Here is a 13,879-nt window from a genome sequence, read left to right as displayed (position 1 = left end):
TAGCTGCATTTAATTCATTGCATTAACCCTTCTCATTTTACTCATAAAAAAAATGAATTACTCCATGTTTATAGAGCAATTTAGGTGTTTTTGTTGTGTTTTTTTTATCCACAAATATTGCAATGATTGATCTGTGCCAGTAGATGGTGCGACTTTTACATGCTAGGGCTGAGCAATCAGGATCCTAGTCACTGGGCCATAATGCCAAAAGGCATCCCAAGCAAGCCTCAAGGTGGCGTTCAGCTAAGTGCACAAATAAAGATGAAGGGTCGTGCTGAATATGAAATGTTCTAAGATAAATTCGGCGGCTTTAAATGGCAGCAGTTCAAGTTTTGAGTTGCATCATATGAATTGAAGCAATACGAGTTTAGAGTCAATGTAGTGTATCAGGACTATATAGGCATATATGATAGTTTACTTTCGCATCCATAGCCTATTGGATCCCATGAAGGAAATACTGACAGTATTCAAGCAGTGGTACTATTTTTCCATGACTAAGATTTAAAGCCATCCTTTTATTTGGATTTGAAATGTTTGTTTTAACCACATGTTGTTGGTTGATGGTGCGTACTTGATCGACATAAAATAGAAGACAAGGCCTGTTTAAACGCTCTGTCTTCAGTGTGTGACTGTGGATATACCTTACGCATGCCCAACTCTGAAGTGGCGAGTCATCTGGGATGACTCCTTGCAGCAGAGTAAGGATTGGGTTGTATTTTTGGAACAGTGTGTGTGGATTTGGTCGCCTTGTTAGGTCTGCTTAAACATTTACAACAGCACCAAGTGTTGTGAGATAGCGGCGGCAGAGTGAGGGGAAGCAGGGACAGGGGAAAGGGGCTTTTCTATGGCCACCTTGGAAAGCCATGCAAGATCCCTGGCTCAACCAGGAAGATAATACCTCCAAAGACAGTTCAACTAAGTAAGGGCATATAAGTGTTATCTCTCGGGGGAAAACAACCGTAACAAATCTTACTCAGTCAGCACAGAGGCTGCATTAAGTTCATGACTCTAAAATCGACCGGGGATCAACAGAAGTCATCCATGAGGGAGTAGGAAAATGCGCGCCTAAATTAAAATTTGCAGGGTCTAGTGCGAAGGCTACGTGAAAAATACAAATAAATTATAAGCGCAGTACCAAGGATATCCTAAACTGTTTTTAATGACAGGAGAAGGTGGATGCAGTCTGAAGGAAGAGATTTTATCTTGACCAATACATTGATTTGACTTTACCTTTGAAAGTACATTTTTGTCTGCAGTCATATAAGGGAAGGTATGAGTGGAGGTCGTTTTGAATTTGATGATGGCGGAGCTTATTGTGGTGGTTGGGAGGGTGGCAAAGCCCATGGGCATGGGATCTGCACCGGACCTAAAGGACAGGGCGAGTTCTCCGGCTCCTGGAATTACGGGTTTGAAGTAGTTGGAGTGTACACCTGGCCAAGCGGAAATACCTATGAAGGCATCTGGTCGCAAGGGAAGCGCCACGGTCTAGGAGTTGAGACTAAAGGACAGTGGGTTTACAAGGGAGAATGGACTCATGGCTTTAAGGGGAGATATGGCTTGCGTCTGAGTGTGGGTAGTGGGGCAAAATATGAAGGAACATGGAATAACGGATTACAAGATGGATATGGCACAGAGACATATGCTGATGGAGGTATGTGATTGTTTTTTTGTTGTATTATGTTGTCCAGTGTCTGGAGGTGGGCTTGACACTTAATCATGTACCAGCCATATCATGGTATTTAATTAAATCAAGTATACACTACGGTCAAACGTTTTAGAACACCTACTCCTTCAAGGGTTTTTCTTTATTTGTACTATTTTCTACATTGTAGAATGATAGTGAAGACATCAAAACTATGAAATAACACATGGAATCATGTAGTAACAAAAAAAAGTGTTAAACAAATCTGAATATATTTTATATTTCAAATAGCCACTCTTTGCCTTGATGACAGCTTTGGTATTCTCTTGGTATTCTCTCAACCAGCTTCATGGGGTAGTCACCTGGAATGCATTTCAATTAACAGGTGTGCCTTAAAAGTTAATTTGTGGAATTTCTTTCCTTGTTAATGCGTTTGAGTCAATCAGTTGTGTTGTGACAAGGTAGAGGGAGTATACAGAAGATATCCCTATTTGGTAAATGAGCAAAAGTCCATATTATGGCAAGAACAGCTCAAATAAACAAGGAGAATGGACAGTCCATCGAGACTTTAAGACATGAAAGTCAGTCAATACAGAACATTTCAAGAACTGTGCAGTCGCAAAAACCATCAAGCGCTATGATGAAACTGGCTCTCATGAGGACCGCCACAGGAATGGAAGAACCAGAGTTACCGCTGCTGCAGAGAACAAGTTCATTAGAGTTACCAGCCTCAGAAATTGCAGCAAAAATAAATGCTTCAAAGAGTTCAAGTAACAGACACATCGCAACATCAACTGTTCAGAGGAGACTGTGAATCAGGCCTTCATGGTCAAATTGTTGCAAAGAAACCACTACTAAAGGACACCAATAAGAAGAAGAGACTTTCTTGGGCCAAGAAACAAGAGCAATGGACATTAGACCGGTGGAAATTTGTCCTTTGGTCTGGAGTCCAAATTTTAGATTTTTAGTTCCAACCGTTGTGTCTTTGTGAGACGCGGTGTGGGTGAACAGATGATCTCCGCATGTGTCACGCTCGTCGTAAAGATGGGACCAAGGCGCAGTGGGAATGTGAATACTCATCTTCTTTATTAAGATGAAAAACCAAAACAAACACTTAAACAAAACAACGACGAGAAAACAGTCCTGTGAGACATACAGCTACACATGGAACAACTACCCACAAAAACCCATGAAAAAACACCCCTACTAAATAGGACCTTCAATTAGAGGCAACGAGGAACAGCTGCCTCCAATTGAAGGTCAACCCAATAAACTAAACATAGAAATAGAATAACTAGACACAGACATAGAAATAGACTAACATAGAACATTAACCAAAAATAAACGAAACACATAAAACAAATACCCCCTGCCACGTCATGACCAAACTTACAATAACAAATAACCCCTTTACTGGTCAGGACGTGACAGCATGTGTATTTCCCATCGTGAAGCATGGACGAGGAGGTGTTATGGTGTGGGGGTGCTTTCCTGGTGACACTGTCTATGATTTACTTAGAATTCCAGGCATACTTAACCAGCATGGCTACCACAGCATTCTGCAGCGATACGTCATCCCATCTGGTTTGGACTTAGTGGGACTATCATTTGTTTTTCAACAGGACAATGACCCAACACACCTCCAGGTTGTGTAAGGGCTATTTGACCAAGAAGGAGAGTGATAGAGTGCTGCATCAGATGACCTGGCCTCTACAATCCACTGACCTCAACCAAATTGAGATGGTTTGGGATGAGTCGTACCTCAGAGTGAAGGAAAAGCAGCCAAAAAGACTGTTGGAAAAGCATTCCAGGTGAAGCTGGTTGAGAGAATGCCAAGAGTGTGCAAAGCTGTCATCAAGGCAAAGGGTGGCTATTTGAAGAATATTTGTTTAAAAATAATTAGCTTACTATATGATTCCATATGTGTTATTTCATAGTTTTGATGTCTTCACTATTATTCTACAATTCTAAAACTTTTGACCGGTAGTGTATGTAAGGGAATCTGGAATTTATCATATGTTATAGCAATGCAATAATGTGTAATAATATTGTATAGAACAAGAAGGCCCTGTTAAAGCTCCCAATTCACCGCTGTATTGACAACGTTTCCATCCAAAACGGATCTTCGTCAGGTCAAACACACTGAGTGTTCACGTCCCAAAATATACACATTTCCACCTCACATGACCATTGCGGACATGAAGCATGGTGGGTGCAAAAAACATTTATATATCTCTAATAATGAAATAACCATGAGATGGGTGCATGTTATGGTTCCAGAACAGAATATATACAGTGAGGGAAAAAAGTATTTGATTCCCTGCTGATTTTGTACGTTTGCCCACTGACAAAGAAATGATCAGTCTATCATTTTAATGGTAGGTTTATTTGAACAGTGAGAGACAGAATAACAACAACAAAAATCCAGAAAAACACATGATTTGCATTTTAATGAGGGAAATAAATATTTGACCCCTCTGCAAAACATGACTTAGTACTTGGTGGCAAAACCCTTGTTGGCAATCACAGCGGTCAGACGTTTCTTGTAGTTGGCCACCAGGTTTGCACACATCTCATGAGGGATTTTGTCCCACTCCTCTTTGCAGATCTTCTCCAAGTCATTAAGGTTTCGAGACTGACGTTTGGCAACTCGAACCTTCAGCTCCCTCCACAGATTTTCTATGGGATTCTGGTCTGAAGACTGGCTAGGCCACTCCAGGACCTTAATGTGCTTCTTCTTGAGCCACTCCTTTGTTGCCTTGGCCGTGTGTTTTGGGTCATTGTCATGTTGGAATACCCATCCACGACCCATTTTTAATGCCCTGGCTGAGGGAAGGAGGTTCTCACCCAAGATTTGATGATACATGGCCCCGTCCATCGTCCCTTTGATGCGGTGAAGTTGTCCTGTCCCCTTAGAAGAAAAACACCCCCAAAGCATAATGTTTCCACCTCCATGTTTGACGGTGGAGATGGTGTTCTTAGGGTCATAGGCAGCATTCCTCCTCCTCCAAACACGGCGAATTGAGTTGATGCCAAAGAGCTCCATTTTGGTCTCATCTGACCACAACACTTTCACCCAGTTGTCCTCTGAATCATACAGATGTTCATTGGCAAACTTCAGACGGGCATGTATATGTGCTTTCTTGAGCAAGGGGACCTTGCGGGCGCTGCAGGATTTCAGTCCTTCACGGCGTAGTGTGTTACCAATTGTTTTCTTGGTGACTATGGTCCCAGCTGCCTTGAGATCATTGACAAGATCCTCCCGTGTAGTTCTGGGCTGATTCCTCACCGTTCTCATGATCATTGCAACTCCACGAGGTGAGATCTTGCATGGAGCCCCAGGCCGAGGGAGATTGACAGTTCTTTTGTGTTTCTTCCATTTGCGAATAATCACACCAACTGTTGTCACCTTCTCACCAAGCTTCTTGGCGATGGTCTTGTAGCCCATTCCAGTCTTGTGTAGGTCTACAATCTTGTCCCTGACATCCTTGGAGAGCTCTTTGGTCTTGGCCATGGTGGAGAGTTTGGAATCTGATTGATTGATTGCTTCTGTGGACAGGTGTCTTTTATACAGGTAACAAACTGAGATTAGGAGCACTCCCTTTAAGAGTGTGCTCCTAATCTCAGCTCGTTACTTGTATAAAAGACACCTGGGAGCCAGAAATCTTTCTGATTGAGATCGGGGTCAAATACTTATTTCCCTCATTAAAATGCAAATCAATTTCTAACATTTTTGACATGCATTTTTCTAGATTTTTTTGTTGTTATTCTGTCTCTCACTGTTCAAATAAACCTACCATTAAAATTATAGACTGATCCTTTCTTTGTCAGTGGGCAAACTTACAAAATCAGCAAGGGATCAAATACTTTTTTCCTTCACTGTATTTACAAATTGACCAAGTGGGTAACCTGGAAGGCAAGACAAATCAAAGTAAAGTAACATATTCAGGTAAGAAATGGTCTGATATCAAACCTTGATTCAGACCTCTAAGAGACATGGTACGCAAACAGTGAATCCAATACAATTCTCTTCTCAATAATAGATTATCAGTATCTCCGCCCCTAATAATATTGAACCATTGCTGCACATCCATTTGCCTCACTTGACATTTATCTTACTTGACATTTAACATTTGAAGACGGATAGAGGCAATTGCATAGGATTGGTATTTATTCTCTGTAGCGCCGATATATTCAAGTGCAGCTGAAGATGTAGCATCAGGGATATGAGTGATTATCTCTAGTACAGTAGGCTTTCCAGTACAATCCTAATGTCCCATTTCAGTGTTTTACGAGAGAATGAGTGACTAAAGCTTGCACCAGTGAACCAAGGAGAGGAACCCAAGTGTTGCTGCAGATGGTCCATTGGGATCTTGCCCATTGCTAAGGACCTCTTGCCAAAGTATAGTGGCAGTGGAAGGCACATTAGTGGTGTGTGTCAATACAAAGTGTGTCCTATGATGTGGGATGCTAAACTAAGCTGTCTTAGCTGTTTTAGTTTCATTGTTGTCACACACACAAGGACTCATGGGCCTGGTGCTGATCGGTCGCCCCTGTCTATATAATCTTGATAAAACGGATCGTAGATCAGCACTCCTACTCTGAGATGCCCTAAAGAACTGGTGAGAGATTGGAGGAACATTAACAGGAGAAACAACACTGGTTGCTCTACAATGTTGAATGAATGAACAGTAGCTTAGGCAGAGGAGTTGGCAAAAGCACATGCAGTAGAGATCTAGGACTGGGCTTTATCTTCTCATACTGTAACTGTACACTTGAACCTGCTGAGAGACCACACCAATAATATTGGTGGCGGTGCTGTCTGTTTAAAGCCCCTGGTCCCTTCAGTAGCTGACTCATCAGACTTGGGCCCATTTGATTGGTTGATTGGGAGATTCTGACACCATGTGTCAGGAAGTAATAATAGCCCAGCAGGCTGCTGTGTCCTCTTGGCCTCACGGTCCAGCTATAGCTACAGCCAATGGCATCCAGACACAGATTTTGCATGACAGACCCATGATTAGTTTGGATAACATTAATAGCTTGCACTGTAGTCTTTCACGCAAACTACATGCCCACCTATCAAATCATATGTTACTGTATTGATGTACTTCATAGTGTAGGACAAAGTAGAAAATAATGTGTCAGTGTTCTCTATCATGTTATGGTTCCTGACCTGCATTGATTCCACATAGTCTAAGTTACCTCAACATTGCAATAATGCAATTTATTCTACTTTCAAAACAAAACCATTCATCTCACACTGTTGATTTACCTTGCAATGGCATAAGGGTGATGATAATGATAAATAGCCAACCCACACATCTTCAATGAAATTGTGTGTGACGTGTGAGGCTAGTGAAGACGGTTGAGACTATATCTTGTCTATTTCTGTAGATGTTAACATATCTATGAATGCCCTCTGTGTCTTTTCAGGCACATTTCAGGGCCAGTTTACTGGCGGTATGCGACACGGGTATGGAGTCCGTCAGAGCGTGCCCTACGGTATGGCGGCGGTGGTTCGCTCCCCTCTCCGCACCTCCCTCACCTCCCTCCGCAGCGAGCACAGCAACGGCACCTTGCTCCAGCAGGATGTCCCCGCCATCACCACCACCAACGTCGCCGGCCAGGAGACCCGGGTCACCACGCCCACCAAGCTGGGGCCCTCCCGGGGCGGCTTCGCCCTGACCCTCCAGGTGGACCCGGATGCCGTTAAACCCAAGAAGAAGGGCCTGTTCCGAAGGGGGTCTCTCCTGGGGAAACTGAAGAAGTCAGACTCCCATACGTCCTTATCCAGCGTGAGGAGCAAGTTAAGCTTCCTGGGATCGAGGAGCGAATCTGCGTTAAGTTCTGCTGCCAGCGATGTGGCCAGCGATGCCAACTCCACCATCAGTCTGGGAGACGAGAGCCTGGCCGGGCCGGATGATTTCCCCCCCGTGGAGGCCGACATCGATGCCACCACCACAGAGGTCTACATGGGGGAGTGGAAGAACGACAAGCGCTCGGGCTATGGAATAAGCGAACGGTCCAGTGGTCTGAAGTATGAGGGTGAGTGGTTGGACAACCAGCGACACGGCTACGGATGCACTACCTTTGCGGAGGGGGGCAAGGAGGAGGGAAAGTATATGAACAATATGCTGGTGAAGGCCATGAAGAAGAGGGTGATCCAACTGAAGGGCACCAAGATCAGGCAGAAGGTGGAGCGCAGTGTGGAGGGAGCTCAGCGTGCCTCTGCCATCGCCAAACAGAAAGCAGAGATTGCTGCTTCCAGGTATAGACAATAAACATACTATGAGTGTATTAAACATTAGGAAGACCTTCCCTTAGGCCCTCAGAACAGCCTCAGTTAATTGGGGCATCTTATCCAGAGCAAGTTACAGTAGTGATTGCATACATTTTCATACTTGTCCCCCGTGGTAATCAAACCCACAACCCTGCGTTGCAAGCGCCATGCTCTACCAACTGAGCTACATGGGACACGCGTGAAAAACCCAGCAGCGTTGCAGTTCTTGACACAAACCGGTGAACTTGTCACCTACTACCATACTCCGTTCAAAGGCATTTCAATATTTTGACTTGCCCATCCACCCTCTGAATGGCACACATACACAATCCATGTCTCAATTGTCTCAAGGCATACACATTCTTCTTTAACCTGCCACCTCCTCTTCATCTAAACGGATTGAAGTGGATTTAACAAGTGACATCAATAAGGGATCATAGCTTTCACCTGGATTCACCTGGTCTGTCTATGTCATGGAAAGAGTTCTTAGTGTTTTACATACTCAGTGCATATTACGCATTTTGAATATAGAGACATAATTATTTATATTTTCCCAAATGCACATATAGTGAAAGCAGGATCAACATTTAGCATCAATATGACATATAGAAACATCATGCAATGAAGACAACATGTGGGCCGGTGTTGCTATGCACCTGGTTAGACACCCGCTCTACACATCTGTTTGTATTGTGCTCAGCTAGCTTTACTCCACTCCAAACCATTAGGCTGTTGGCTACAAACCACTCTGGGAGCTGCTGCTGATCTGTTCCTGTTGTCGCTCAACAGTAACAGTAAACATCATTTAAACGTCATTGTCGAGGGTTCTGCTTAGAGAGGTTGCATTCCTTTACGTTAGGCAGTGCTACATCTTGATACAGTAGCCTAAAACTGTCATTAAGCAAAGTGTACTATGTACAACTTGAGGTTGCTGTTAATGATGGTTAGGAGGCATTGGACTTGAGATAATGAACAGGGAAAGTTAGGATACCCTGGTTCCTCTGTCCTCTCAGCACCAATATACAGTATGTGGCCAACAAACAGGCAAATGTGTTTTATATTTGAGTATGCCATAAAAAGTACATCAATTTATGTCCTTGCACAATTCACATGATCCACATAGGGATTTTGATCAAACTAAGGAGGACTAAGACAGATGTCCAAGACACTGCAAATATAGCTGACAGACAGCTATATATATATATATATATATATATATATATATATATATATATATATATATATATATATGTGTGTGTGTGTGTGTGTGTGTGTGTGTGTGTGTGTGTGTGTGTGTGTGTGTGTGTGTGTGTGTGTGTGTGTGTGTGCGCGTGTTTGTGTGTGTTTGTAAAGCGTATTTTGATTTGTTTAACACTATTTTGGTTACTGATGATTCCATATGTGCTATTTCATAGTTTTGATGTCATCACTATTATTCTACAATGTAGAAAATAGTCAAAATTAAGAAAAACCCTTGAATGAGTAGGTGGTGTCCAAACGTTTGACTGGTACGGTATATATATATATATACTGCTCAAAAAAATAAAGGGAACACTTAAACAACACAATGTAACTCCAAGTCAATCACACTTCTGTGAAATCAAACTGTCCACTTAGGAAGCAACACTGATTGTCAATAAATTTCACATGCTGTTGTGCAAATGGAATAGATAACAGGTGGAAATGATAGGCAATTAGCAAGACACCCCCAATAAAGGAGTGGTTCTGCAGGTGGGGACCACAGACCACTTCTCAGTTCCTATGCTTCCTGGCTTATGTTTTGGTCACTTTTGAATGCTGGCGGTTCTTTCACTCTAGTGGTAGCATGAGACGGAGTCTACAACCCACACAAGTGGCTCAGGTAGTGCAGCTCATCCAGGATGGCACATCAATGCGAGCTGTGGCAAGAAGGTTTGCTGTGTCTGTCAGCGTAGTGTCCAGAGCATGGAGGCGCTACCAGGAGACAGGCCAGTACATCAGGAGACGTGGAGGAGGCCGTAGGAGGGCAGGACCGCTACCTCCGCCTTTGTGCAAGGAGGAGCAGGAGAAGCACTGCCAGAGCCCTGCAAAATGACCTCCAGCAGGCCACAAATGTGCATGTGTCTGCTCAAACGGTCAGAAACAGACTCCATGAGGGTGGTATGAGGGCCCGACGTCCACATGTGGGGGTTGTGCTTACAGCCCAACACCGTGCAGGACGTTTGGCATTTGCCAGAGAACACCAAGATTGGCAAATTCGCCACTGGCGCCCTGTGCTCTTCACAGATGAAAGCAGGTTCACACTGAGCACGTGACAGACGTGACAGAGTCTGGAGACGCCGTGGAGAACGTTCTGCTGCCTGCAACATCCTCCAGCATGACCGGTTTGGCGGTGAGTCAGTCATGGTGTGGGGTGGCATTTCTTTGGGGGGCCGCACAGCCCTCCATGTGCTCGCCAGAGGTAGCCTGACTGCCATTAGTTGAGATGAGATCCTCAGACCCCTTGTGAGACCATATGCTGGTGCGGTTGGCCCTGGGTTCCTCTTAATGCAAGACAATGCTAGACCTCATGTGGCTGGAGTGTGTCAGCAGTTCCTGCAAGAGGAAGGCATTGATGCTATGGACTGGCCCGCCCGTTCCCCAGACCTGAATCCAATTGGGCACATCTGGGACATCATGTCTCGCTCCATCCACCAACGCCACGTTGCACCACAGACTGTCCAGGAGTTGGCAGATGCTTTAGTCCAGGTCTGGGAGGAGATCCCTCAGGAGACCATCCACCACCTCATCAGGAGCATGCCCAGGCGTTGTAGGGAGGTCATACAGGCACGTGGAGGCCACACACACTACTGAGCCTCATTTTGACTTGTTTTAAGGACATTACATCAAAGTTGGATCAGCCTGTAGTGTGGTTTTCCACTTTAATTTTGAGTGTGACTCCAAATCCAGACCTCCATGGGTTGATAAATTGGATTTCCATTGATTATTTTTGTGTGATTTTGTTGTCAGCACATTCAACTATGTAAAGAAAAAAGTATTTAATAAGATTATTTCTTTCATTCAGATCTAGGATGTGTTGTTTAAGTGTTCCCTTTATTTTTGTTGAGCAGTGTGTGTATATATATATATATATATATATATATATATATATATATATATATATATATATACACATATATATATATATACACATGACTGGGATAGACTCAAGGCTCTGCTTCAATGTCAATGTGAAATGTTTTAGTCACTGATGCTTATTTCTGCGTAGCAGTGCATGGACAAGAGAGCTACTATTTGGCACTGAATGATCAGAAGAGGGTGATCTTGACAAATAAAGAAACTCTTGAGTCAGAATCAGCAGTTGCAGGTGTTGCTCTCATTACTTCTCTGGCTGTGGTCACAATAGGAACCATAGAGGACACAGAGGAAAACAATGTGGAGTTACCAGGCTTCATAGACAGTTGGTAGCTGAACACGCAGTGTCGTTCTGCCTCTGCCATGTTTGAATTAGCCTTAGATCGGAGATCATGCTTGAATTCTTGCATCCATTTTTCCTTGCTACTCTCATGTGCTTAGAGGACAACCCTGGTACAGTAGAAAAAGACTGTTTATTGACACCACTGTCCGTTGACAGCATGGTGCCTCAAACAATGAAAATGAAAGCCATTCTCCTCCTGCAGTGTATGGGGATCCAGGTGAAGAGCAAAGTCAGCTATGTCAATCAGAAATGACTGTTAAGTTCAAAAGGGGAAGAGGCAATGCCATGGTTTCAATTTACTGTGCAGTTCCTTGGCGTAATGGTGACGTGGGCCTTTCTCTAAAAAGTTGTCTGTTGGATTCCCTGACAACCCTCTCACCTTTGCTGTTTGCGTCATGTGTGACTGGGTATTGTGAAAAGCTAATTATTCAATTCCAGTTGTAAAATGGACAGTAAAAGTAGGGGGGAGAGGAGAGGAGGAAAGGATGAGAGGGGAGGAGAAGAGGAGGAGAGAGGAGGGTGTTAATGAGGGGAAGGAGAGAGGAGGGTGTTAATGAGGGGGGTGAGAGAAGGAGAGAGGAGGGTGTTAATGAGAGGAAGGAGAGAGGAGGGTGTTAATGAGGGGGGTGAGAGAAGGAGAGAGGAGGGTGTTAATGAGGGGGGTGAGAGAAGGAGAGAGGGGTGTTAATGAGGAGGGTGAGAGAAGGAGAGAGGAGGGTGTTAATGAGGGGGGTGAGAGAAGGAGAGAGGAGGGTGTTAATGAAGGGGTGAGAGAAGGAGAGAGGAGGGTGTTAATGAAGGGGTGAGAGAAGGAGAGAGGAGGGTGTTAATGAGGGGGGTGAGAGAAGGAGAGAGGAGGGTGTTAATGAAGGGGTGAGAGAAGGAGAGAGGAGGGTGTTAATGAAGGGGTGAGAGAAGGAGAGAGGAGGGTGTTAATGAGGGGGGTGAGAGAAGGAGAGAGGAGGGTGTTAATGAAGGGGTGAGAGAAGGAGAGAGGAGGGTGTTAATGAGGGGGGTGAGAGAAGGAGAGAGGAGGGTGTTAATGAAGGGGTGAGAGAAGGAGAGAGGAGGGTGTTAATGAGGGGGGTGAGAGAAGGAGAGAGGAGGGTGTTTATGAGGGGGGTGAGAGAAGGAGAGAGGAGGGTGTTAGTTTCTATTAAAAACTGGGTGGTTTGAGTCCTGAATGCTGATTGGCTGAAAACTGTTGTATTCCATGGGTATGACAACAACAACAAAAAACATTTTACTGTTTTAATTACGTTGGTAAACAGTTTATAATAGCAATAAGGCACCTCGGGGGGTTTGTGTCATATGGCCAATATACCACGGCTAATGGTTATGCATATGAACAGTGCTGAAACGTGGTATATTGGCCATATACCCCACCCCCTCGTGCGTTATTGCTTAATTCTATCGCCTTCCACTATGAGCCACCACGAATACATCTGAGAGGAGCTAGCATACTTGACCGTAAGGGAACCTAGCTGCAGTGCACTTCAGTTTAGATTGATACACTTTTGAGAGAGGGTGTTGGCTGATAGCGAGGGAAATCCCTGAGGCATTTCTTTACAATCAAGCTTTGATATCTGACCGAGCGTATCAGAATTAGATTTTGTTCTTTGTGTACTGTAGGCCTAGACCTTATTTGCACTCTTGCTCACAAGCTCAGGCTACCGACACAGAGAAACAGTCACCGACGGTCAAGATGACACAGGTTTCCTCCGTGCCTCACCATAGAAGGCAGCAGTGTCTATGTCTACTGGAAGCCACAACAGCACCTGAAATAAGCCCAGTGTTTACAACAGTAAGCTTGCGCCCCAAATGGCACCCTATAGCCTTTATAGTGCAGGGCCCGTCGGGTAGTGCACCATATAGGGGATAGGGTGCCATTTGGGACGCATCCCGAGGCTCTGGCTGATGAATTACAGATCTTGTCCTGGCTCCGAGGCAGATGGAAATCTAAATATTTGACCACTGATACCAGCAGTATTGCAAGAGTTATGGGCCAAACATTTGTTGTATTGTTTTATGGTTTTGCTGCATCCTCTGCTTCAGACAGGCCTAGCCATGAAGACTCCATACATAGACATGTGAAACAGCCAGCAGCCTTTTGAGGACTCACTGTGGAAACAGACGGTTAGTGGATGAAGGACACCACGGGGGTCTTAACCTGCCTGGACTCTGGAGGTTTTTCATCAACGAAAGAGGCCAAACCTGATTTGTCCCATACATTCCGCACATTGTCCCATACCCCGGAACCTCTAACCGGTGACCTCCAGTAAAGCAAAACCGATACAAAATCATTGTTCTAGTCCCTACTATTTCACTATTATTCCTACATTGAAAATAGTGAAGTGGCTGAGCTTGTCACTTGGATTGGTGAAATGGAAACGAACGGGAACTAACTAATCATTCATACATACTACACAGAGGAGTTTGATTTTCCATTGAAGCTGTTCTGTTGTTGTGGAGGGGTGGAGGACAGGGCAGGGCATCT

General features: G+C 44.3%; 1 protein-coding gene across 1 annotated transcript; it reads left to right on the top strand.

Moving 5' to 3' along the window:
- Nucleotides 1–712: 712 nt before the first annotated feature.
- LOC115167912 (junctophilin-2-like) lies at nucleotides 713–1,659 on the top strand. Its single transcript, XM_029722650.1, has one exon. It carries the CDS (start codon nucleotides 1,273–1,275, stop codon nucleotides 1,657–1,659), a length of 387 nt encoding a protein of 128 aa, XP_029578510.1. The 5' UTR covers nucleotides 713–1,272.
- Nucleotides 1,660–13,879: the final 12,220 nt, after the last annotated feature.

Source organism: Salmo trutta, chromosome 30, assembly GCF_901001165.1.
Source record: "Salmo trutta chromosome 30, fSalTru1.1, whole genome shotgun sequence".
NCBI lineage: Eukaryota > Metazoa > Chordata > Actinopteri > Salmoniformes > Salmonidae > Salmo > Salmo trutta.
This window is presented reverse-complemented; position numbering and strand designations above follow the sequence as displayed.